Source organism: Lithobates pipiens, unplaced genomic scaffold (assembly GCF_037356315.1).
Source record: "Lithobates pipiens isolate NorthernLeopardFrog02 unplaced genomic scaffold, aLitPip1_a1.2 Scaffold_18, whole genome shotgun sequence".
In the NCBI taxonomy this organism is placed as follows: Eukaryota; Metazoa; Chordata; class Amphibia; order Anura; family Ranidae; genus Lithobates; species Lithobates pipiens.
Window position 1 is genome coordinate 606647496 of NW_027507758.1, and position 27314 is coordinate 606674809.

The 27314-nt window shown below is 43.6% G+C and overlaps 1 protein-coding gene across 4 annotated transcripts in view; it reads right to left on the reverse strand.

Annotated features, from left to right (window-relative positions):
- LOC143989219 (L-threonine 3-dehydrogenase, mitochondrial) overlaps positions 1–25318 on the reverse strand; it is a 38143-nt gene extending 12825 nt beyond the window's left edge. Inside the window, exons 1-4 of one of the 4 annotated variants that reach the window (XM_077489280.1) lie at positions 25179–25318; positions 6425–6623; positions 3723–3765; positions 2612–2682 (exon numbers count right to left, since the gene is read on the reverse strand). In XM_077489280.1, coding sequence (XP_077345406.1) covers positions 2612–2682; positions 3723–3765; positions 6425–6605 — 295 coding nt within the window. In that variant the 5' untranslated portion in view covers positions 6606–6623; positions 25179–25318. Of the gene's footprint in view, positions 1–2611; positions 2683–3722; positions 3766–6424; positions 6624–16065; positions 16182–16232; positions 16324–25178 lie in introns of those variants that run through there. The other 3 variants (XM_077489277.1, XM_077489279.1, XM_077489278.1) reach the window with 3 other exon arrangements.
- Positions 25319–27314: the final 1996 nt, after the last annotated feature.

A 27314-nucleotide genomic window follows, 5' to 3' on the forward strand; every position in this document is an offset into this window, starting at 1 on the left:
ACTATTGACCACCATTTTTCAAGGTAAATGCATCTCTTAAGGTGCTATTGGCATTAAAATATTTCACCACATGTCGGTAACAACCCATGCATTCCATATATACAAAGAAACCAAAAACCAAATAAGTTCAGAAATTAAAGTTATGTGTAATGAATAGTTGGTACAAAATCCTTTGTTGGTAATGAGAGCTCCAAGATACCTCCTGTATGGAGAAACTAGTCGCATGTATTGCTCTGGTGTGATTTTGGCCCATTCTTCCACACAGTCTTCAAATCTTGAAGGTTCCGTGGGCCTCTTCTATGAACTCTGATCTTTAGTTCTTTCCATAAATTTTCTATTGGATTCAAGTCAGGTGATTGGCTGGGCCATTCTTTTAAAACTATTGAGAGTTTCCTTGGCTTTGTGTTTGGGATCATTGTCTTGCTGAAATGTCCACCTTCGTTTCATCTTCATCATCCTGGCAGATGGCAGAAGATATTCATCAAGAATGTCTTGGTACATTTTTCCATTCATCCTTCAACGATATGAAGTTTGCCAGTACTGTATGCTGAAAAACAACAGCCACACACCATGATGTTCCCACCTCCAAACCTCACTATTGGAATCGGGGTATTTTTGGGGTGATGTGCCGTGTCATTTGACCTCCAAACACGGCATGTACTATTGCATCCAAAGAGTTCAACTTTGGTCTCCTTATATTCTCCTCATATTTCACAGACTTGTCTAAATGTTGTGCAGCAAACTTTAAATGAGCTTCAACATGCTTTTTCTTCAGCAATGGAGTCTTGCGTGGTCAGCGCGCACATAAAGGCCATGGTGGTTTGAATGCAGTACTTACTGTTTTCTGTGAGACCATTATACCTGCCAATTCCAGGTCTTTCTGAAGCTCTCCACAAATGTTCCTTGGCTCTTGGGCAACTCTTCTGATAATTCTTTTCATTCTTGTGTCAGAAATCTTGTGAGGAGCACCTGGTCGTGGTCGGTTTATGGTGAAATGATATTCTTTCCACTTCCGGATTATGGACCCAACAGTGCTCACTGGAACATTCAGAAATTTAGAAAATCCTTCTGTAACCAATGCCACCAGTATGTTTTGCAACAAAAAGGTTTGTGAAGGCCTTGGGAGAGCTCTTTGCTTTTACCCATCATGAGATGTTTGTTATGTGACACCTTGGCATAAGACACCTTTTCATTGGTCATCAGTTGAGACTGAACTAGCTGATAATAATTTGCACTGACAAGCGGCAGGATAGCTTTGTAATTACTGATAGATTTCAGCTGGTGTCTTGGCTTTCCATGCCTTTTTGCACCTCATTTTTTTTTTCATGTGTTCAATATCTTTTCCTTGTGTCATTCCAATTTTATTACACATAACTTAATTTCTGAAATTATTTGTTTTGGTTTCTTTGTTGTATAGTTAGTAAGGTTGAATTTTACATAAAATATCACTTTAGACGTTGAGTGGCGCTTCTATTGCTTTTAGTCAAATATAGTTACATAGTTAGTAAGATTGAATAAAGACACCAGTCCATCCAGTTCAACCTGCGTGAGTGTCTACAATTGTCCCCATCCCTGTACATTGCACACTCACATTGGTCCCTACCCTCAAGGAGCCCACAATCCAAGGTCCCCATTCATATACTAGGGCCAATTTTTGGACAGAAGCTAATTAACCTACCTGCATGTCTTTGGAGTGTGGGAGGAAACTGGAGTACCCGGAGGAAACCCACACAGGCACAGGGAGAACATGCAAACTCCAGGCAGGTAGTGTCATGGTTGGGATACGAACCAGCGACCCTTTTTACTGCTAGGCGAGAGTGCTAACCACTACACCACTGTGCTGCCCTGTGTGTATGGATCGCATGGGTTGTTACCGACATGTGGTGACAATTTCATGTCAATGGCACCTTTAGAAATATATTTAGCTAGAAAAATGGTGACATGTTCAATACTTTACCTGCTGTAATTAATAGAGATACTGTATGTTCAGGAGATGTCATGCACCTCCTTGGACTTAACTCAAAGTGTTCCTTCACTTTTTACAAAGGAGCCGAATAACTGTATAACTACAATATAGCTTGTGTAGCAACTGTATATGCCAAATTATTTTTCCCATGAAAGTGTACTAACGCTTATATAATATTTGGGGGGGGGGGGTAGAAAACGACAAATGAAAGTCCACTTCCACAAATTGATGAACACCATTTGTATTTAAAGGGCCACATAAAATAATATGGATATCTTTGTCAATTATAACCTTTCCATGGTTAAAATAATAAAAAAAAAAATTGGTTATAATTCCCCCAATGCCATGATGTGGCAACCGCAATGTGAATGAGATGGCCTGAAATGCACCTTGGGAGGATGCCGATCCTGCACTCTTAGGTAGTAGGCGAACCTGTTACATAATTTCCAAGTGAGTAATTCCCAAATTGCAAAACTATATCCTGCTTTTAATTAAATTTGCATTCCAGACACATCACAGTAGAGGTAGACAGAGAGGGGGTGTTTGTGGAAGGGGCAGAGTACAGAGGGATGTTGATGGATCTTTCCTTATAATGTGACAGAGCATTCAGTAATATTTCGGGAACACGGCATAGAAGGATCTTACCGCTATAAAAGACGTTATCTGGAGGTTTACGGATATCTGAGAGGATCACATTGTTTTTCCCGAACCTTTTCCTGAAAAACAAGAACACACACTTGTCATTTCATATCATACGGCTACTACGTCAATCTACCCCAACCTAATCCAGACCTCCTCACGGAGGGATAATTACTATATTTACAGCTCAAGGTACATTACCATGAACAGCAAGTTAAATAGAAGAATCAAAAGAAAATAAGGAATGGGACATGCTTGGTGCTCCTGACACCTATTACAACTATTATTTTCAGTAATAACGAAATAGGCAATAAAGGCAAAAAAAATAAAAAATAAAAAAAATAAACTAAAAATGGTGGGGTTCCCAACAGTGATGGTCAAGGGGAAGATTGCTTTACTTGCATTGGTGGCCACTGGGAGAACGATGCTCTTAGGGGATCAGAGGCAAGTTTCCACCCTGTACATTGGTCATTGGGGAGGATTGCTCCTTACATTGGTGGCCAGTGGGAAGAATGCTCCTTACATTGGAGGCCAGTGGGAAGAATGCTCCTTACATTGGAGGCCAGTGGGAAGAATGCTCCTTACATTGGAGGCCAGTGGGAAGAATGCTCCTTACATTGGAGGCCAGTGGGAAGAATGCTCCTTACATTGGAGGCCAGTGGGAAGAATGCTCCTTACATTGGAGGCCAGTGGGAAGAATGCTCCTTACATTGGAGGCCAGTGGGAAGAATGCTCCTTACATTGGAGGCCAGTGGGAAGAATGCTCCTTACATTGATCATGCTTTGCTGGGGTTTTTCACCTTCACCTGGATCAACTGTGGGTATAGGATTGTGTATATGGGATTGTATGGTTGAACTAGATGGACTTGTCTCTTTTTTTCAACCCGACTAACTGTAACCATCTGCTAAAAGAATAGGCATTGGGGTTCATTTACTAAACCCGAGGAGTGCAAAATCTGGTGCAGCTGTGCATGGTAGCCAATCAGCTTCTAACGTCAGCTTTTTCAAGGATACATTCAGTTTAATAAATCACCGTTTCCCTATGGCGTTGTACATAGCAGCTATAGCCAGCTTTGAGAATGTCAGACTATACATAGGGCAACAATATTTAGCTTACCTAAGCAGTTTTGCCAGCCCGACACCCAGCTGACCCAATCCTCCTGCAAGTAAAAACACATGGAGGTTTTAGAAGTAGGAACATCAAATCAGAGCTACGATCAGGAAACCTGGACTTGAGGGAACAGGCAGATTGCCATCGTAGACTTATCCTTCTGAAAATGCTGATTGTCTGACTGTCGTACTAATCCAATAGCCTTAAAACTATAAACAAAAAAAAATCAATCCGCACAGTTATGCCACGTACACACGACCGGACTTTGACGGACTTGGTCCAGCGGACTGGAATCTGTCGGACAATTCGATCGTGTGTGGGCTCCAGGGGACTTTTCCTTCCCAAAAGTCCTGCGGACGTAGAAATAAAACTTCAAATCTTTCCGACGGACTCGAGTCTGGTCGAAAAATCCGGTCGTCTGTGTGCTAGTCCCACGGACTAAAACCGACGCTAGGGCAGCTATAGGCTACTGGCTATGAACTTCCTTATTCTACGTCATCACGTTCAAATCCGTCTGACTTTTGGAGTGATCGTGTGTGGCCAAGTCCGTTCATTTGAAAGTTCAGCGGACCTCAGCTGCAAAGTCCGTTCAAAAGTCCGGTCGCGTGTACGCGGTGTATTAATTGCAATACACAAAACTAAGTAAATTTCATAACACCTTTTAGCAGCATCAATATCTGGAAGGAAGGAACTCTTATCTGGAACGGTATATATGAGTGGCTCGTGCTATCATGTTACATATCTGGGAGCCGACAGTGCGCTGGAGCACTGTTATGAGATATATAAGCTTTTTCTATCTGAGAGTTATTTTTATTTTTTTTTAATACAGTGAGCACTACAAGCTGCACTATTTTGTTTATTGATCAAATAACCTAAAAGCCCCCAAAAAAAAAAAAAAAAAAAAAAGGGGGGGGGGGGGGGGGGCGTTGGAGGAGGTCAGAACTACTTTGCATACTAATTCTAGCTCAGTGACTCAAAAAAGTACTGGCAGTGGTGACATGGCATTATGGCCAGACTCCAGCTTCAAATACTACATGCTGTCTTTGGGTTAGTAATGCAGAACAGCATTGGTGGCCTTGGCGTTAGCATTTTCAGGAGAAGGTCAGTAATGGAAGCCATTGTGTTTCAGGACAGGTTTCCTCTAAGTGCTTTTAAAAGGGGATTTGTAAATGACCCCAATCCCTCCACCCCAACAATTTCATTATCACAAACCATTTTTGTCACCACATGGTCACTCAATGTCGTAAAATATAAATTACGGAATCACCTTACAAAAATGTTCATTATGATAAAAACAGTACAAGAAATTGAATTTCTGGAAATACAGTGGAGGGCCCTACTAGACAATCTGACAGGATGGTGACAATCAGAACGACGGAAGGCATGTATAGCAGAGACACAAGTGACGGGGGAAGCATTAGGGAAAGAATCTGCAGGGGAGGGGCATGAAGAGAAGGATGTGCAGGGGAGGGGCATAAGGGAAAAACTAAAGTTAGGTAAAAGAAAAGGGAAAGGCCGGAGAAGGTTGGTGTGCTAGACAAAACCAGGAAAGCAGAAAATGTGTATAAGGTGTGCATTCAAGAGAAGGGATTTTAGCGGAGGGGCAAAAAGGAAGAGCACATGGAGGAGGAAGGAGCAGGAGGAATTCCGGAGGACAGACAGAGGGAGAGCACACAGGGATAGGAGGAGAAGAAAAGAGAATTTTAGGGAAGGGACAAATGTTGAGTACACAGGGGTAGGAGGAGAAGAAGGAAATTCCTAGGGGGAGGGAGAGCAAACATGGGTGGGAAGAGAAGGATCCTCAATGGAAGGGCAGGAGGAGGAGGAGGGGCATGAGGATAGAATCTTGCAGTTGAGCGGCAGAGGGAGAAAATCAAGTAAAATAAATTTAAAAAGAAAGAAAATTAAGATGTGCTGGCCAGAGTCAGGAAGGTGGAATGACTGTACAGGAGATGCACAAGCTTAGCAAACTAAAGTTGGGAGAAAAAAAGGAATTTCAGAGAAGGAGAAGATGGACCGGCAAAGTAAGGGGGATGCTCAGGGGGCAGGCAGTAGATGGAAGAAGAGAAGGATATGCAGGGAGGGGCAGAGGGAGAACACCTAAGTGAGAGCCAGAATGTAAAGGGCATGCAGGGTAGGGGCAAAGGGAGAACACAAAAGGGTGGAGCCAGAAAGAGAAGGATATGCAGGGGAGGGGCAGAGGTAGAGCACGTGAAGAAGGGCCTGGAGGAGAAGGATATGCAAGGGAGGGGGTGGAGGTAGAGCACGAGGGAGGGCCTGGAGGATAAGGATATGCAGGGGAGGGGCAGAGGTAGAGCATGTGAAGAAGGGCCTGGAGGAGAAGGATATGCAAGGGAGGGGTGGAGGTAGAGCACGAGGGAGGGCCTGGAGGATAAGGATATGCAGGGGAGGGGCTAAGAGAAAGCACACTAGGGAGGGCATGAAGAAGAAGGATATACAGTACAAGGGAGTGCCAGGAGAAGGATATGCAGGGGAGGGGCAAAGAGAGAACACACAAGGGAGGGGCTGGAGGGAAGCACACAGGGGAGGGTTAGGAGATGAAGAATATGCAAGGGAAGGGCAGAGGGAGAACACACAAGAAAAAGGCCAGGAGGAGAAACATTCAGGGCAGGGGCAGAGGAAGAGCACATAGGAGAGCTCCAGTAACCTCATACAGAAACTAATGGCTGAGATCACTGCATACGTACCAGTGATCAGCACCCGAGGATGGTCGGCTTCAGAGAAGGACACCGAATGGAAGCTGGCATCAGATGGCACCTGACGAGGTGAGAAGCCGATGAAACGTACAGACGTGACGGCCTGACAACCACATGCAGGGCTCTGCAGTACATGCTTCACTGCACGTGTCAACGTCCTCATGACCGGCATGTTGTCTGTGACAGGAATCTGAAAAAGAGACAAAATTAATGAAACACTTACAGCCTTTTAATGGCCAAATGCAGGTCAATAGCATTCTTCAGAGAATTTCATGTTCCAGCAAAGAGATCATTTAAGGGTGTACTCCAATCAAAACTGTATATACAGTGTTACATAGAACATCTCTAGTCCTACTTGAATGTTCTCCCGTTTGTTCATTCATAACAGTGGTGTCCAGAAATTATGGAGAGAAGTCCTTCATTTTCTGTGTCCGTATCGGTAAGGCCCTATCAGACACCAATTGCCTTACAAGTCCATCCTCCCTTGTGTAGTGTCAAGGTGGTACACAGCTTTCATTATTTTCCCTGTCCTCCTGGTTTGCGACAAGAGCATGATAGTTGTAGCTGGGCCCCCTGGACATCACCCAAACCCTAGACTCCTGCCCAATCTGCCTTGTAGATGGTCTGGGCTGGCTTTTAAAGCAGAAATAATGTTTAATTGTTGACTCTAGAGGAACGTAGAGAGATGTAAAAAAAAAAAAAAAAAAAAAAAAAAAAAAAAAAAAAAAAAAACACCACACACGTTCGGCTTAGTCAGCCTAAATACTTCTTCAGTGTTTTATGGATACTGGGCACAAATGAGAACAGTGTGAAGGCCATGCCGCCTGAGCTCCTAAACCCCGGAGGACCATGTTACAGATGACTAAAGCAGCACGTATGCATTGTTAAGGTGTTTTTAGGCAGTGTGCTTTACCCAATTTTTGGAAATGTGTATCAAGGCAAATCATTTATGTCAAGCCTTGGAGGTACAGCTGTGCAGGGGAAAGCCATCATCTCTGTATGCCAATATAGATTTTTAGTAAGCAAAGTATAGTATGCAGCCAGTGAAGCTCTATGGCAGAGTTTCATAATCTATGGGTTAGGAATCGAAGAGTTAATCCTTGGGTTAGAAGATGTAGGAATTAATCCCTGTGTTTGTAGATCTAGAAGTTAATCTTTGGGTAAGAGATTCAATAGTTTATATTTGGGTTAGGAGATCTAGAAGTTAGTCCTTGGGTTAGGAGATCTAGAAGTTAGTCCTTGGGTTAGGATATTTAGGAGGTAATCCTCAGATTTGGAGATGTAGGAGTTAATCTTTAGGTTATAAAATCTAGAGATTTATCCCCGGGTTAGGAGAGCTATAAGTAATAATTTGGTTAGGAGATATAAAAAAAAAGTTAATGCTTGGGTTAGGAGATCTAAGAGTTAATCTTTGGTTTAGGAAATGTGGGAGTGAATCCTCAGGTTAGTAGACATGAGCGTTAATCCTCAAATTAGGAGATCTAGCAGTTAATCTTTGGTTTAGAAGATATAGGCATTAAAAGTGTTACTAAACCCACAACAGTAAAATAAAAAATAAAAATACAAAAAATAAAAAATCAGTCTGTATATGCAGCATAAGCATGCTTGTTATACTCACTGTGGAACTTAAGGGGTTAATCTTCTGCATTGTGTAAAAAGGCTGCTTTATCCTGTATGCATAGCTCCTCCCCGTCCTGCACTGTATAACTGGGGAAGGCCAGCTAAAACAGGCAGGGTAGCCAACCTGCACATGTTCAGGTGTATCTTTTATGCTTTAGAGAACATTTACTTGTTCTCAGAGCTAGCCAGATCACATGATATTGACATCACATGTAGGCATGTATACAGGCTGCAGCGGAAATCTCCTCCTACCTGAACTCGCAGCACTGGAGAAACTGTGCAGTTTATTATATAACCGTGGTATACAGATCATCCAAAAAAGGTATATAGTGGCAGTATTTTAATGTAAAAAGAAGATTTATAAACTGTGGGCACTTTGGGGTGGCGGATTAACTATTTTCATATTACTGGGTTTAGTAACACTTTAATCCCTGGTTTCGGACATTATGAATTCATTCTTTGATTAGGGGGATGAAGAAGTTAATACTTGGGTTAGCAGATCTAGGAATTCATTTTTGGTTTAGCTTTCAGAATTAATATTTGGGTTAGGAGATGTAGGGTTTAATCCTCGGGTTAGAAGATCTTGGAATCATTCCCTGTGTTTGCAGATCTAGAAGTTCTTCTTTTGGTTAAAGGATTCAAAGGTTAATATTTAGGTTAAGAGATCTAGAAGTTAATCTTCAGGTTAGGAAATCTAAAAATTAAGAGTTGGGTGAGGAGGTCCAGAGTTAAACCTTGGGTTAGGAGATATAGGAGTTAATTAGGTTGGGGGCTGTAGGAGTTAATCCTGGTGTTAGGAGATCTAGAGCTTAATCCTGGGGTTAGAAGATCTAGGAGTTAATCTTCGCGTTAGGAGATCTGGGGTTGGGAGATGATGGAGTTAATCCTTTGGTTAGGAGACCTAGAAGTTAATGCTTGGTTTAGGAGATCTAGAAGTTAATCTTTGGGTTAGGAGACGTGGTAGTTAATCCTCAGGTTTAAGAGATATGGGCGTTAGCCCTTAGGTTAGGAGATGTAGGAGTTAATCTTTGGGTTAGATTGAAGATCAAGGGATGTATCCCGGGTTGGGAGATCTAGGAGTTAATCTTTGGGTTGGGAGATCTAGGATTTAATCCTTGGGTAAGAGGTCTAGAAAATAATCCTCAAATTAGAAAATCTAGGAGTTAATCTTCATGGTTGGGAAGTCTAAAAATTAATTTTTCGGTTAGGAGATCTTGGAATGAATTCTTAGGTAAGGAGATGTAGGGGTTAATCCCGCAGTTTGGAGATCCAGAAGTTAATCCTGGAGTTAGGAGATGTAGGGGGTTAATTCTGGAGTCAGGAAACCCCCTCTGCGTTCCGGAATGCCTGCGTGTCACTAAAGGAGAGGAGGCATGGACAGGATGGGGGGGAATCACGTACAGGAGATCAGGGACACACTGGAATTGGCCTCAGATAAACTTTACTCTGCTGACATCACAAGAGAACCCACTAGTACATTCCTATAGAGAGCGCTGTTCAGAGGGGGGATTTCAGGAGATTACTGGGAACAATACGAGACAAGCATAGCACTTACATTGTCCCTATGGGAGCCTATTGCTGTGTTCTTACAGTTCTGGAACTTTGGGTTCAACTGCCAGGAGCAACATTTGCCAACAACTGGTTTCCTCTCATTAGGGGAAAAAAAATAAAAAATAAAAAAATAAAAGTACTGGAAGGTTTAACCAGTTTTCACCTTAAATTACCCTACAGCCCTGGTGCTCAACCTGTGGCCCTTTGGTGTTTGCAGTGTGGCCCTTAGGCCCCAGCACTCAGTAGCGGGAGCAGTCTGACAGTTTCCTACAGCAAGACTCCAGTTTCCAGTTCTGCTTTAAATAATTCCTGTTTGCATGCAATCGATTTTTACTGGGACTTCTAGCTCCTCAAGAATAAATGAACCTTCTGTGTTCTCATTGTGGGAGATAATTTGTCTGCATTGCTGTTATTGTACACGTATGTCACGTACAAACCAGTCAATCCAGAAGCAGCCGGCTGTGCGGTTTATTACCTCCAGTCCATACATGACTGGTCCAGTACACATAGAAAACATTGCTTTCATTCCAGGAGTTGTCATCCTATAGCCCCCGCACTCCGAAAAAGCACTCCTTCCCAGAAGATAACTCTATACTATTAACCCTCTGTGGAACTCTCTCTTAAAGGATTACTCCATTGCTATAGGAGATCACTCTATTGATACTGGGGAAGTTGAATTAATCATCTCCTATGTAGCCTTGTGTTCCAGCCTGCCCACAAACATGAAACTGATCGCTACAGTTATTTTACAAAAAAAAAATAATAATAATTTACATACATCTCTCATTATAGTGCCATGAAATAAACATGGGACCGGGTAATCTCCCATGATTGACATTACTATTAGGTGGACTGGCCCTTTAAGATTTATTTTTTAACCTTTTTAATGCAAAGTTCTAGAATATATTAAACCTATTATTATTTTAATAGACTATCATCTGTGTCTTATGACATATCCTTTGCTTTTACCGCCTTGTGTATTCAGCAACTGCGGGACAGACTACTCATCACAATTTTATTTTTATTACATCTTTACTCTACAATATACTAAAAGTAACAAAAAATGCAAAGCATGCACTTTTTTTTTTTTAAATATAATATACATTTTAGTAAATATTATTATACATATAGTAGATGTTTTACATTGTTCCTTTAAGCAAATTGTGAATTAAAGATGTTACTTTTGTTTTTTTAAATATTGTTGTTATTATTTAACAACAAAATTTAAAAATAAAAAAAAATAAAAACAAAAGTAACATCTTTAATTCACAATTTGCTAAAAAGGAACAAAGTAAAACATCTACTATATATTATTAAAGCGGAGGTCCACCCTAAAGTGGACCTTCCGCTCATCGGAACCCTCCCCCCCTCCGGCGCCACAATTGGCACCTTTCAGGGGGGAGGGGGGTGCAGATACCTGTACAGTACAGGTATTCTGCACCCACTTCCGGGATGGCTCTCTGAGGAAAGGGGCGTATATTACGCCCCTTTCCGCAAGTGCCCGCCCCTTTCCGCAAGTGCCCCGCTGCCTGCTGGGAAAACACACAGATCCCAGAGGCAGCGGGGACCGTCCTTATTGCGCAGCGCGGCTCGCACATTCGCAGTAGGGAACCGGGAAATGAAGCCGAAAGGCTCCATTTCCTGATTCCCATACCCAAGATGGCGGCGGCAGCACCTGACAGATGATCTAGAGATCGGCTTCGGGTGCCGACATCGCGGGCGCGCTGGACAGGTAAGGGTCACTATTTTAAAAGTCAGCAGCTGCAGTATTTGTAGCTGCTGGCTTTTAAAAAAAAAAAAAAAAAAAAAAAAAAAAAAAAAAACGCGAAGTCCCGGCAGACTCCTGCTTTAGGAACAGTATGTAAAGCATGTACTATATATGTAGAAAAAAAAATTAATAGTAATATTAATATTTAAAAATATATATTAAAAGGAATAGTATGTACAGCTGTGGTCAAAAGTTTTGAGAATGACACAAATAATAATTTTCACAAAGTCTGCTGCCTTAGTTTTTAAGGTGGCAATTTGCATATACTCCAGAATGTTATGAAGAGTGATCAGATGAACTGCAATTAATTGCAAAGTCCCTCTTTGCCATGAGACCAGTGTCTCCTCTTTCCTCACCCTCATCCAATGTCTCCTCATTCCTCACCCATTTGTGAAGACTTCAAGACACCCAAGAAAGTCCAGCTGGCGCCAGGACGTCTCCTACAGCTGATTCATCTGCGGGATCGGGGCACCACCAGTGCAGAGCTTGCTCAGGAATGGCAGCAGGTAGGTGCAAGTACATCTGTACGCACAGTGAGGAGAAGACTTTTGGTGGGTGGCCTGGTGTCAAGAAGGGCAACAAAGAAGCCACTTCTCTCCAGGAAAAACATCAGGGACAGACTGATATTCTGCAAAAGGTACAGGTATTGGACTGCTGAGGACTGGGGTAAAGTTATCTTCTCTGATAAATCCCCTTTCCTGTTTGGGGCATCCAGAAAAAACCTTGTCCGGAGAAGAAAGTGTGGGAGCTACCATCAGTCCTGTATCATGCCAACAGTAAAGCATCCCAAGACCATTCATGTATGGGGTTGCTTCTTAGCCAAGGGAGCGGGCTCACTCACAATTCTGCCTAAGAACACAGCCATGGACTAAAGAATGGTCCAAAGACATCCTCCGAGAGCAAAACTTCTCCCAACCATCCAAGAACAGTTTGGTGAGGAACAATATCTTTTCCAGCATGATGGAGCACCTTGCCATAAGGCAAAATTGACAACAAAGTGGCTTGGGGAACAAGATATGGACATTTTGAGTCCATGGCCAGGAAACTCCCCAGACCTTAATCCCATTGAGAGCTTGTGATCAAACCTTAAGATGAACAAAAAAAAATAAAACAAACACACACACACCCCCCAAATTCTGACAAGCCGCAAGCATTGACTATGCAAGAATGGGCTGCCTGCCGCCAGTCAGGGTGGGGCCCAGAAGTTGACTGACAGCATGCCAAGGTGAATAGCAGAGGTCTTGAAAAAGAAAAGTCAATACTGTAAATATTGACTCTTTGCATAAACTTCATGTCGTTGTCAATAAAAGCCTGAAATGCTTGTAATTATACTCCCGTATACTATAGTGACATCTGACAAAAAGATCTAAAAACCACTGAAGCGTTAGACTGTGAAAATTAAGATTTGTGTAATTTTTAAAACTTTTGGCCAGGGCTGTAAAGCATGTATGTAGGAAAAAAGGAATATTTTTAATTTTCAAATACAAATAGTACATTTTTTTTACATAAATATATTTTAGATAGATAAAAGATACATTTTACACATACAAAACACTGACCTGTTCCATAGAGAAACCATTTCAAGTATTTTTTGTTTCTAACAAACGGAGCAGAACTTTGTAAGTCAATGGCAATGTCACAGATCATGTCATCATATGACAAGGAAGACCTCTGGGTGTCTCAGATCATATATGACAAGGAAGCCTTCCTGGGTGTCACAGATCATATAGGACAATGAAGCCTTCTTGGTGTCACAGATCATATATATGAGTATGAAGCTTTCCTGGGTGTCACAGATCATATATGACAAGGAAGCCTTCCTGGGTGTCACAGATCATATATGTCAATGAAGCCTTCTTGGTGTCACAGATCATATATGTCAATGAAGCCTTCTTGGTGTCACAGATCATATATGACAAGGAAGCCTCCTGGGTGTCACAGATCATATATGACAAGGAAGCCTTCCTGGGTGTCACAGATCATATATGACAAGGAAGCCTTCTTGGTGTCACAGATCATATAGGACAATGAAGCCTTCTTGGTGTCACAGATCATATATATGAGTATGAAGCTTTCCTGGGTGTCACAGATCATATATGACAAGGAAGCCTTCCTGGGTGTCACAGATCATATATGTCAATGAAGCCTTCTTGGTGTCACAGATCATATATGTCAATGAAGCCTTCTTGGTGTCACAGATCATATATGACAAGGAAGCCTCCTGGGTGTCACAGATCATATATGACAAGGAAGCTTTCCTGGGTGTCACAGATCATATATGATAATGAAGCCTTCTTGGTGTCACAGATCATATATGATAATGAAGTATTTTGGGTGTCACAGATAATACATGACAATTAGGTCTTCTGGGTGTCACCTATCATATATTACACCTCTGATACCATTTTCCTGTTGGCTGCTGCTGCTACTTCCAAGCCTGCTCACACACACGCACACACACACACACACACACACACCTTCCTATGAAAGCACCATATACTTTACCTCCTACAACCCATCCATTACATTGGAATACAAATTGTTTTGCATTTTAAATAATCTCTGATCCAATATCGCCAAGCTCACAAAACAAAGAATATGAAAATCAATCCCAACATCCTGAAATAGTATGACCTTTCACTATACAACCAAGGAGAAATCTGACAAAAACTATCCATACACCGTACAACCACTGTACATTTAGGCTACTGGATACATTGTTCAGTGCGGTCACTGATACGTTTTTTATTGGCACTATGGGGGTGTTCACCTTTGCTTTCATGTCTGAAAAGAAATCCACAATTGGATAGCTCTTCCGAGAGCATTTCACAGGCGGGGAGGAATGATATCAATTTAACGCTTGGCAAATCCCGTGTGCCGGGATGATTGAATGAGAAGCAGCCCAGCACCCAGAAAACGCTGGGTAGACGATTCTGGTGAGGAACCTCGGAGAGTTGAAGAAGAGGTAAGTATTGTGGACTCTCGTTACGCTTTATTGCAAATAAAAAAAGTAGTATCAGCGGAACGCAAGTGTGATGTTGCAAGTCCTCCAACACAGCTACAATGTATTACTTGTACAATCTACTTTGTTACAATCAGCAGCCATCAACCAATCAGGAGTTCAGCATCAGACCATAGTGGAGTATACAATCCAGTCCATTACATACAATTCGGGGTACAAACCCCTGAGCTTCAGCTGAAGGACATGTCCTCTCCTGGTCTACACTGTATGAGTGTAATGAGCATACAGAGCATCCTGTTCCCTCATCCAGTGTCTCCCCTTTCCTCACCCTCATCCAGTGTCTCCCCTTTCCTCACCCTCATCCAGTGTCTCCCCTTTCCTCACCCTCATCCAGTGTCTCCCCTTTCCTCACCCTCATCCAGTGTCTCCCCTTTCCTCACCCTCATCCAGTGTCTCCCCATTCCTCACCCTCATCCAGTGTCTCCCCATTCCTCACCCTCATCCAGTGTCTCCCCTTTTCTCATCCAGTGTCTCCCCTTTCCTCACCCTCATCCAGTGTCTCCCCTTTCCTCACCCTCATCCAGTGTCTCCCCATTCCTCACCCTCATCCAGTGTCTCCCCATTCCTCACCCTCATCCAGTGTCTCCCCATTCCTCACCCTCATCCAGTGTCTTCCCCTTTTCTCATCCAGTGTCTCCCCTTTCCTCACCCTCATCCAGTGTCTCCCCTTTCCTCACCCTCATCCAGTGTCTCCCCATTCCTCACCCTCATCCAGTGTCTCCCCATTCCTCACCCTCATCCAGTGTCTCCCCATTCCTCACCCTCATCCAGTGTCTCCCCATTCCTCACCCTCATCCAGTGTCTCCCCATTCCTCACCCTCATCCAGTGTCTTCCCCTTTTCTCATCCAGTGTCTCCCCTTTCCTCACCCTCATCCAGTGTCTCCCCTTTCCTCACCCTCATCCAGTGTCTCCCCATTCCTCACCCTCATCCAGTGTCTCCCCATTCCTCACCCTCATCCAGTGTCTCCCCATTCCTCACCCTCATCCAGTGTCTCCCCTTTGCTCATCCAGTGTCTCCCCTTTCCTCACCCTCATCCAGTGTCTCCCCATTCCTCACCCTCATCCAGTGTCTCCTCATTCCTCACCCTCATCCAGTGTCTCCTCATTCCTCACCCTCATCCAGTGTCTCCTCATTCCTCACCCTCATCCAGTGTCTCCTCATTCCTCACCCTCATCCAGTGTCTCCTCATTCCTCACCCTCATCCAGTGTCTCCTCATTCCTCACCCTCATCCAGTGTCTCCTCATTCCTCACCCTCATCCAGTGTCTCCTCATTCCTCACCCTCATCCAGTGTCTCCCCTTTTCTCATCCAGTGTCTCCCCCTTTTCTCATCCAGTGTCTCCCCCTTTTCTCACCCAGTGTCTCCCCCTTTTCTCACCCAGTGTCTCCCCCTTTTCTCACCCAGTGTCTCCCCCTTTTCTCACCCAGTGTCTCCTCATTCCTCACCCTCATGCAGAGTCTCCTCATTCCTCACCCTCATGCAGAGTCTCCTCATTCCTCACCCTCATGCAGAGTCTCCTCATTCCTCACCCTCATGCAGAGTCTCCTCATTCCTCACCCTCATGCAGAGTCTCCTCATTCCTCACCCTCATGCAGAGTCTCCTCATTCCTCACCCTCATGCAGAGTCTCCTCATTCCTCACCCTCATGCAGAGTCTCCTCATTCCTCACCCAATGTCTCCTCTTCTCTCACCCTCATCCAATGTCTCATCTTTCCTCATCCAGTGTCTCCTCATTCCTCACGATCCTCCAGTTACTCCTCTTTCCTCACCCTCCTCCAGTGTCTCCTCTTTCCTCACCCTCCTCTCTCCTCACCCTCCTCCAGTGCCTCCTCTTACCTCACTTTCTGTGTAGCTCCTGTACACGATCCAGCATGTTCTCGGTCCTTTTATAGGACACATCCTCCAGAGGCAGCCAATGGCAGAGGGGAATGGGGTAGGAGTTGTCCCATGTGTCACAGAAGAGAGGAGGGGATGAGGGCTAAGATCAATACCGCTCTACAGCGTGACTCCATCTGGTCATGACGTATTGGGTTGGGACATGCTGTGTGTGATCTACACGGAATTACAGATACATGGGAGCAGCAGGCAACTGGATGCTTGCCACATGGGAACCGAAATGTCAGAGCCTGAAGCTAGCCACAGATTGCCAAATCCTATCCCTGCCCGAGCGGACACCTTCATTGTGCAATGTCCACTTCTATCAATGAATCTCAGCATCTGGTCTTATTCCAGATGTATGTATATATGGGAGCAGAGATAATCGTGTATAATAAAATATAGGGAAACACACAATTCTGTATAATAATATATAGGGGAGCAGAGATAATCCTGTATAATATATGGGGAGCAGAGATAACCCTGTATAATAATATATGGGGGAGCAGAGATAACCCTGTATAATAATATATATCCTGTATAGGTCTTCTGGGTGTCACCCATCATATATTACACCTCTGATACTATTTTCCTGCTGCTGCTACATCCAAGCCTGCACACACACACACACACACACACACACACACACACCTTCCTATGAAAGCACCGTATACTATATTGCCTACAACCCATCCATTACATTGGAATACAAAACATTTTGCATTTTAAATGGTCTCTGATCCAATATCGCCAAGCTCACAAAACAAAGAATATGAAAATCAAACCCAACATCCTAAAATAGTATAACCTTTCACTATACAACCAAGGAGACATCTGACAAAAACCTATCTATACACTGTGCAATCTCTATAGAATCTCCTTTATATATAAGAGGAGGACATACCTAAACATTGCATACAGAGCCTTGCACTACATGGACGGTAGATTAAAAGGTGATGGTCACCTTAAGAGCTTTGAAAAAGTTACATATAGGGGAGCAGAGACAATCGTGTGCAATAACATTATAGGGGAGCAGAGATAATCCTGTATAATATATGGGGGAGCAGAGATAATCCTGTATAATATATAGGGGAGCAGGGATAATCCCGTATAATAATATATGGGGGAGCAGAGATAATCCTGTATAATAATATATGGGGGAGCAGAGATAATCCTGTATAATAATATATGGGGGAGCAGAGATAATCCCGTATAATAATATATGGGGGAGCAGAGATAATCCTGTATAATAATATATGGGGGAGCAGAGATAATCCCGTATAATAATATATGGGGGAGCAGAGATAATCCCGTATAATAATATAATATATGGGGGAGCAGAGATAATCCCGTATAATAATATATGGGGGAGCAGAGATAATCCTGTATAATATATAGGGGAGCAGGGATAATCCCGTATAATAATATATGGGGGAGCAGGGATAATCCTGTATAATAATATATGGGAGAGCAGAGATAATCCTGTATAATAATATATGGGGGAGCAGAGATAATCCTGTATAAGAATATATGGGAGAGCAGAGATAATCCTGTATAATAATATATGGGGGAGCAGAGATAATCCTGTATAATATATAGGGGAGCAGGGATAATCCTGTATATTAACATATAGGGGAGCAGAGATAATCCTGTATAATAATATATGGGGGAGCTGAGATAATCCTGTATAATAAATATATGGGAGAGCAGAGATAATCCTGTATAATAATATATGGGAGAGCAGAGATAATCCTGTATAATAATATATGGGGGAGCAGAGATAATCCTGTATAATAATATATGGGGGAGCAGAGATAATCCTGTATAATATATAGGGGAGCAGGGATAATCCTGTATAATAATATATGGGAGAGCAGAGATAATCCTGTATAATAATATATGGGGGAGCAGAGATAATCCTGTATAATATATAGGGGAGCAGGGATAATCCTGTATATTAACATATAGGGGAGCAGAGATAATCCTGTATAATAATATATGGGGGAGCAGAGATAATCCTGTATAATAATATATAGGGGAGCAGAGATAATCCTGTATAATAATATATAGGGGAGCAGAGATAATCCTGTATATTAACATATAGGGGAGCAGAGATAATCCTGTATATTAACATATAGGGGAGCAGAGATAATCCTGTATAATATATAGGGGAGCAGGGATAATCCTGTATAATAAATATATGGGAGAGCAGAGATAATCCTGTATAATAATATATGGGGGAGCAGAGATAATCCTGTATAATATATAGGGGAGCAGGGATAATCCTGTATATTAACATATAGGGGAGCAGAGATAATCCTGTATAATAATATATGGGGGAGCAGAGATAATCCTGTATAATAATATATAGGGGAGCAGAGATAATCCTGTATAATAATATATAGGGGAGCAGAGATAATCCTGTATATTAACATATAGGGGAGCAGAGATAATCCTGTATATTAACATATAGGGGAGCAGAGATAATCCTGTATATTAACAAATGTGAGATCAGAGTGTTCCTTTCTGAGAAGAGATGTCGGGAGTGGATGGGGTGTGAGCTCTCAGTATACAAGTGACATGTTCCCATTGGGAATGACATCAGGGATTATATGTTTATTAGACAGAAGTCTCAACAATTATCTAACAGGCCCTTCCTGGAGAACAAGTTGGAGGTAATCATCCTGAAGGTGGGACTTTGTGAATTTACAAACAGCCGAATTGACAGTAAGGCAACCTAGGCAGGAGCCTATGGGCCTGGCAAGTTCAGGGGGCCCAATACACATAGATCTTCTTTTGGCATGAAAGGCTGTCTGTATAAACAAAATGACAGTGGAGGTGATGAGTCACAGTCCCATGGTTCTTGAATGCCAATTCACTGAATGAGCCAGGAGCCAGGAGCAAGTAATGCACTGAGTGCAGAGGTCAGAAGTAAGTAAAGTATAGAGTGCAGCAGTCAGGACTAAGTCACACACAGAGTGCATAGGTCAGCAGCAAGCAACACACAGAGTGCAGAGGTAAGACATGCAAAATGCACAGAGTGCAGGGGTCAGGCTTAAGTAACGCAGAGAGTTCAGGGGACAGGAGTAAGCAACATACAGAGTGCATAGGTTGGGAGTAAGCAATGCACAGAGATCAGACATTGGAAGTGCATAAGGCACAGTATACAGAGGTCAGGAAGAAGCAATGCATAGAGTGCAGAGGTCAGGAGTGCGTAACACAAAGAGTGCAGGGGTCAGGAGTAAGAAAGTACAGAGGAAAGGAATAAGTAATGCACAGAGCCCAGAAGTAAGTGACACACAGAGTGCAAAGGTCAGGAGAGTGTAATGTGCAGAGGTCAGGAGTAAATAAAACACAAGATACAGGGGTCATGAGTAAGTAACACACAGAGTGCAGGGGCCAGGAGTGCATAACACAAACAGAGCAGGGGTAAGAAGTAACATACAGAGTTCATAGGTCAGGAGTAAGTAATGCAGAGTGCAGAGGTCGGGAGTGCATAAAACAGTGCAGGGGTCATAAGTAAGTAATGTAATGTATAAGTGATGCACAGAGTGCAGAGGTCAGGAGTCTGTCATGAAGAGATTGCAGATGTCAGGAATAAGTAACGTACAGAGTTCAGAGGCCAGAAGTAAATTACACTCAGAGTACAAAGGTCAGGAGTAGATAATTACACAGAGTGCAGAGGCGAGGAACAAGTAATGCACCGAGTGCAGAGATCAGGTGTATGCAACATATAGAGTGCAAAGGACACAGGAGACAGAGGGCAGGAGTAAGTAACATACAGAGTTCAGAGGCCAGAAGTAAATTACACTCAGAGTACAAAGGTCAGGAGTAGATAATTACACAGAGTGCAGAGGCGAGGAACAAGTAATGCACCGAGTGCAGAGATCAGGTGTATGCAACATATAGAGTGCAAAGGACACAGGAGACAGAGGGCAGGAGTAAGTAACATACAGAGTTCATAGGTCAGGAGTAAGTGACACACAGAGTGCAAAGGTCAGGAGTAGGTAATGCACAAACTGCAGAGGTTGGGAGTGCACTGGGCACAGCATAACTGGTCATGAATAAGTAATGCATAAAGTGCAGAGGTGAGGAGTGTGTAACAAAAGAGCGCAGGGGTCAGGAGTAAGTATCACACAGAGTGCAGATGTCAGGAGTAAGCAACACACAGAGTGGTATTCATATGTTCAGCACATAGCATGCATTTGCAATTTATGGATATACATACCTACAGTATCTCACAAAAGTGAGTACACCCCTCACTTTTTTGCAAATATTTTCTTCTATCTTTTCATGTGACAACACTGAAGAAATGACACTTTGTCTACAATGTAAAGTAGTGAGTGTACAGCTTGTATAACAGTGTAAATTTGCTGTCCCCTCAAAATAACTCAACACACAGTCATTAATGTCTAAACCGCTGGCAACAAAAGTGAGTACACCCCTAAGTGAAAATGTCCAAATTGGGCCCAATTAGCCATTTTCCCTCCCCGGTGTCATGTGACTCGTTAGTGTTACAAGGTCTCAGGTATGAATGTGCAGAAGGTGTGTTAAATATGGTGTTATCATTCTCACTCTCTCATACTGGTCACTGGGAGTTCAAAATGGCACCTCATGGCAAAGAACTTTCTGAGGATCGGAAAAAAAGAATTGTTCCTCAACATGAAGATGGCCTAGGCCAGTGATGGCAAACCTTGGCACCTCAGAGGTTTTGAAACTACATTTCCCATGATGCTCCACTACACTGCAGAGTGCATAGGCATCATGGGAAATGTAGTTCCAAAACATCTGGGGTGCCAAGGTTCACCATCACTGCCCTAGGCTATAAGAAGATTGCCAAGACCCTGAAACTAAGCTGCAGCACGGTGGCCAAGACCATACAACAGTTTAATAGGACAGGTTCCACTCAGAACAGAAGTTGAGTGCGCGTGCTCAGCGTCATATCCAGAGGTTGTGTCAGGCCTGGGTTCAGCCCTTCCTTCTCAAAGCTGAGGGGACAACAAATTTACACTGGTATACAAATTGCACACTCACTACTTTACATTGTAGACAAGTGTCATTTCTTCAGTGTTGTCACATGAAAAGATAGAATAAAATATTTACAGAAATGTGAGGGGGGTGTCCTTACTTTTGTGGGATACTGTACATACGCTCCCATACTCTGGAGACCATGACCAGCATGCAACCACCTGGGGCGATCGGTGGGGATGATTGTGTCCCAGAGGCAGACCCCTAGAAATAGGGACTGTCCCAGGGTGCTGGGGGAAGAAAGGTAACCATATTCTAATCTCAGGGCCATGTCTCAACACTTTTGCCCAGCTGTCATTGCACTCAGAAGACAAGCAGGGAGTGTGACCCGGGCTTCCAGGAAAGACAAGCTTTGTGATTGCTGTCCCCACCATGGAATGTCAGTCAGCAGATCTCAGCTACCTGCCCAGGGGGGCCATCTGTACAGTAGATGCAGATGGTGTGTGTTGGGTGGGAGGAGCTTTAGTGAGCTCCTTTGATTTATATCTTCCTCACAACAACATGAAGACAAAATGATTTTGTGTGATGCTGGCAGGAATTACTTGTCTACCAGGGCAATTTGTACATTTTTCAAAGTTATTTTTACTTGTTTTATGTAATTTTTTTTTTACCATCTCCTCTATCGTGTCTGCAGTCCCTGACCAGCTCCTGCATCAGGTCTGCAGTCCCTGACCAGCTCCTGCATCAGGTCTGCAGTCCCTGACCAGCTCCTGCATCAGGTCTGCAGTCCCTGACCAGCTCCTGCATCAGGTCTGCAGTCCCTGACCAGCTCCTGCATCAGGTCTGCAGTCCCTGACCAGCTCCTGCATCAGGTCTGCAGTCCCTGACCAGCTCCTGCATCAGGTCTGCAGTCCCTGACCAGCTCCTGCATCAGGTCTGCAGTCCCTGACCAGCTCCTGCATCAGGTCTGCAGTCCCTGACCAGCTCCTGCATCAGGTCTGCAGTCCCTGACCAGCTCCTGCATCAGGTCTGCAGTCCCTGACCAGCTCCTGCATCAGGTCTGCAGTCCCTGACCAGCTCCTGCATCAGGTCTGCAGTCCCTGACCAGCTCCTGCATCAGGTCTGCAGTCCCTGACCAGCTCCTGCATCAGGTCTGCAGTCCCTGACCAGCTCCTGTCATACAGCTGCTTATTACACACTCTATGCATTTAGATGTCCCTGATTATAAAATCAGTTTTGAATTGAAAAGCGCAGTCGGGATAAACCCCTCAACTGACACAAACCAGTAAGATGAACATAACCGGATAGAAGTGACTCACACCTGCCATAACCTGCTCACAACTTAAGCTGCAGCTATATAAGTAGCTGGAATAAATAAATAAATAATCTGTACTGTCCTTGTAACAATGTTACCAATAGCTGCTACCTGCCAGTGTACTGCACGGCATGGCCGAGTCCACCAATGAAAAAAGATCTTCTCAGGAGGTAGAAAAAAAATAAAGGTTTTTTTGTAACAGTTTATTATTATTGATTTTTTAAAAACACTCTGAATGCCAATCAAAGCACCCATCGCTAATCAAAATGGTGACCTTATAGTCCTGTTCTCACCTTGTGTTTGCTTCGGCTTCAATAATTATCCCCCATGTCACTTTCTTGGTGCTTCAAAGGGTCACCAAAGCCTCCATAGAAGTCTATGACAACGCTCGCTAACAGCACCTGAAGCTTTTTAGAAGCTTTTGTTTAGAGTTAGCTTTGCCTTGTTTTGAAGGTATAGCAGGAGGAACTAGCAATGTCACTCATGGGAACAGCATAGGAGCAACATAGTGGGAGGTGAGCAAAGACCGGAGAGAGAGGAGGATCAGCAGAGCTGACGATGCTACCGAGTGGGGCATCCGCAGAGCTGGGGATACTGCTGGGGGAATCAGCAGAGCTAGGGATAATACAGAATGTGGCATTAGCACAGCTGGGGTTACTACTGAGCAGGGCATTAGCAGAGCTGGGAGTTACTACAGAGCGGAGGGGTACTACAGAGCGGGGCATCAGCAGAGCGGAGGGGTACTACAGAGCGGGGCATCAGCAGAGCGGAGGGGTACTACAGAGCGGGGCATCAGCAGAGCGGAGGGTACTACTGAGCGGGGCATCAGCAGAGCTGGGGGTTACTACTAAACAAGGGATCAGCAGAGCTGGGGATCAACGGAGCAGGCTAAACACAAACACCACAAATACAATTGCTGCCCATGTGCCCGTAAAATGTACAAAACAAATTTTTTACAAAACGTATCAATGCTTCATAACACACTAAAACGTAGCAAAGAAAGGACAATTATAGTGCTGACATGGAGATGAAGCGGAATAAAAGTCCCAGGCAACAGACATACCTAAAAAGTGTATGTAACCCCCAACAAGCCACCCTATCGCTTATCTTAGACTACAGAATCATTAGCCTTTTATGCTGTAGAGATATGATAGTGGACGGACACCCTTCAGTGCAGAATTTTTTTTTTTAACAAAATGCTGCATGTTGTGTAGACATTTTTCTACACTTGCAGGAGTCTTTAATTAAAAGTATAAACAGGGAATGTGCATATAGTGGTCAGAAATCCCCTGAATATGGATAGATGGATGGAAGATACATAGAGGTAGATGAAAAAAAAAAAAAAATAATAAAATTATATATATAATACATACACACACACACACACACACACACACACGAGTGCCAGGTGTGCCTGGGCACGGCCTAATCACCCCACGTGGTGCAGTTTCACTTGCTGCGTGGCTTCAGAGTAATGGACTGGGGAATCTCTGTCCTCAGGTTCCTTTCTCAGTCTGAAAAGTGAGACATCAGGGGTCTGTTTAAGCCCCTGATATCTCACCCAAAAACCCTCAATGGGGATGCTAAGAAATTGTAAAAAAAAAAAAAAAAAAAAAAAAAAGGAAGAAGAGGTCATAAATAAAAAAAAAAAAAAAAAAAAACTATTATTTTTTTTTTTTTTTTTTTTATCACACACACACACACACACACACAGTAATACCTCAGATAGATATAGATAGATTATATATATATATATCCGAGGTATTACTGTGTGTGTGCGCGCGCACTATATATATATATATATATATATATATATATTACACATACATAAAAAAGCGAACCAAATCCAGTGTTCAAAATGTATAAATGGACCATCAGATAAAATAAACAATATACAAAAAAATAAATAAAAATAAAAATCTAAATAAAAAGTGTGCCAAAATTATAAATAAACAAAAAGTACACAAAAAAAAAAAAACCCCACACACAATGCACAAAAAACATGCAATAAAAAAAAAAAAACAACACAAAAAAATATAAAAAATACACATAATATCAAAAGAATCCACAAAAAAAAAAAAAAAAAAAAAAAAAAAAAAAAAAAAAAAAAAAAAACAGAAAATACACAAACATTTCTTAAAAACCCACAAAAATACTAAAATACAAAAAAAAAAAAAAAAAAATTTTAAAGTAAAAAAATAGAAAAAATGTTAATCCCCCCCCCCCCCAAAATAAATAAAAAATTTATAATATATATATATATATATATATATATATACACACACACACAAAAAAAATAAACCACGTCAATTTAGTGGTGCTCAGAAATGACCACTGTAAGGACAGATATATACAGAAGACACATAAATTAGATAAAAAAAAAAAAAATGTATTGCTCATAAATCCCCCTGTGTGAGAACAGATCCGATTTATAGAGGATACATAAACTAAGTAAAATGTAAAAAAAAAAAAAAAACACAAAAAAAAAAAAAAAAATGTCATAAATGAAATGCTGGAATACAGAGGTGCGGTGTATATGACTGGCCCTGGGGAAGTATTCTCTCCCCCCCCCCCCCATACATTGTATTATACACAGTGATGATCTCTATGTACAGAACACTCACCCCGCTCCGCTCTCCCGATCTCCCCGCACTGTCTATGACGTCACCCGAACTCTGCAGATATTCTCCGGCGCCGACCACGTGCGCCTCAGCCCAGCCGGTCTCTACGTTCCCGATTGGCCGAGGCCCGAGGGGAGTGGCCCCGGTGTCCACCCTTTCTTTACATTCGCGCGTATCTAGGAGATAATAGAACGCCGGGGGTCAGCCCCGCCCACTATGGCGACGACAAAGGTGGAATGCGAAGGAGCGTCGGAGGTGTGTCCGCCTGGACCAATCAGAGAGAGGTTCGCCTGGTGTGACCGAGAGTCAGCTGTCATCTATAGCCGAGTCTGTACAGGAGGGGGAGGAGTCATCATAAACTTCTGCAATCCCTCTTCTCAGTGCTGGGACAAGGACTTCCAGAGCCCAGGGCGAGCATGCGAACTACACCCCTCCCCCCAAAATGTATGAGCGTTATGTGTCAGCAACACCACTACCTCTTGATGCCCCCCAAATCCCCCCTCCCAATACAAATCCCCTCTCATCTCCTCGTGGTGCCCCCCCCCCCCCACCTCGCTTGATACCACAGTGCCCAGGGCAGCCACCTCTCCGGCCCACCCCTTGTCCTGGCTCTGACTATTCCTATCCCTCCTAGGGGGCGAGTTCTGGATCATCAATCCCTGTAATTATGCTTCCTGCAGGAGGGGATTATCAATCCCTATCCTTATGCTTCCTGCAGGAGGGGATCGTCATCCCTATCCTTATGGGGGGGGATCATCAATCCCTACCCTTACCCTTCCAGCTGGAGGGGGGGGGGGTCATCAATCCCTATCCTTCCTCCTGGAGGGGGAATCATCAATCCCTATCCATATCAGGAGAGGACCATCAATCCCTATCCATAACTTTCCTGCTGGAGGGGGTCATCAATCCCTATTCTTATCCTTCCTGCTGGTGGGGGTCATCATCCCTATCCTTCCCGCTGGAGGGGGTCATCATCCCTATCCATATCAGAGGAGGATCATCAATCCCTACCCTAATCCTTCCTGCTGGAGGGGGTCATCAATCCATATCCTTCCTACTGAAGGGGGTCATTATCCCTATCCATATCAGGAGAGGACCATCAATCCCTATCCTCATCCTTCCTGCTGGAGGGGGGTCATCATCCCTATCCTTATCCTTCCTGCTGGAGGGGGTCATCATCCCTATCCATATCCTTCCTGCTGGAGGGGGGTCATCAATCCCTATCCTTGCTGCAGGAGGAGGGGATCATCATCCCTATCCATATCAGAGGAGGATCATCAATCCCTACCCTTATCCTTTCTGCTGGAGGGGGGTCATCAATCCCTATCCATATCCTTCCTCCTGAAGGGGGTCATCATCCCTATCCATATCAGGAGAGGACCATCAATCCCTATCCTCATCCTTCCTGCTGGAGGGGGGTCATCATCCCTATCCTTATCCTTCCTGCTGGAGGGGGTCATCATCCCTATCCATATCCTTCCTGCTGGAGGGGGGGTCATCAATCCCTATCCATATCCTTCCTCCTGAAGGGGGTCATCATCCCTATCCATATCAGGAGAGGACCATCAATCCCTATCCTCATCCTTCCTGCTGGAGGGGGGTCATCATCCCTATCCTTATCCTTCCTGCTGGAGGGGGTCATCAATCCCTATCCTTGCTGCAGGAGGAGGGGATCATCATCCCTATCCATATCAGAGGAGGATCATCAATCCCTACCCTTATCCTTTCTGCTGGAGGGGGTCATCAATCCCTATCCATATCCTTCCTCCTGAAGGGGGTCATCATCCCTATCCATATCCTTCCTGCTGGAGGGGGGTCATCATCCCTATCCTTATCCTTCCTGCTGGAGGGGGGTCATCAATCCCTATCCTTGCTGCAGGAGGAGGGGATCATCATCCCTATCCATATCAGAGGAGGATCATCAATCCCTACCCTTATCCTTTCTGCTGGAGGGGGTCATCAATCCCTATCCATATCCTTCCTCCTGAAGGGGGTCATCATCCCTATCCATATCCTTCCTGCTGGAGGGGGGTCATCAATCCCTATCCTTGCTGCAGGAGGAGGGGGATCATCATCCCTATCCATATCAGAGGAGGATCATCAATCCTTATTCTTATCCTTCCTGCTAGAGGGGGGTTA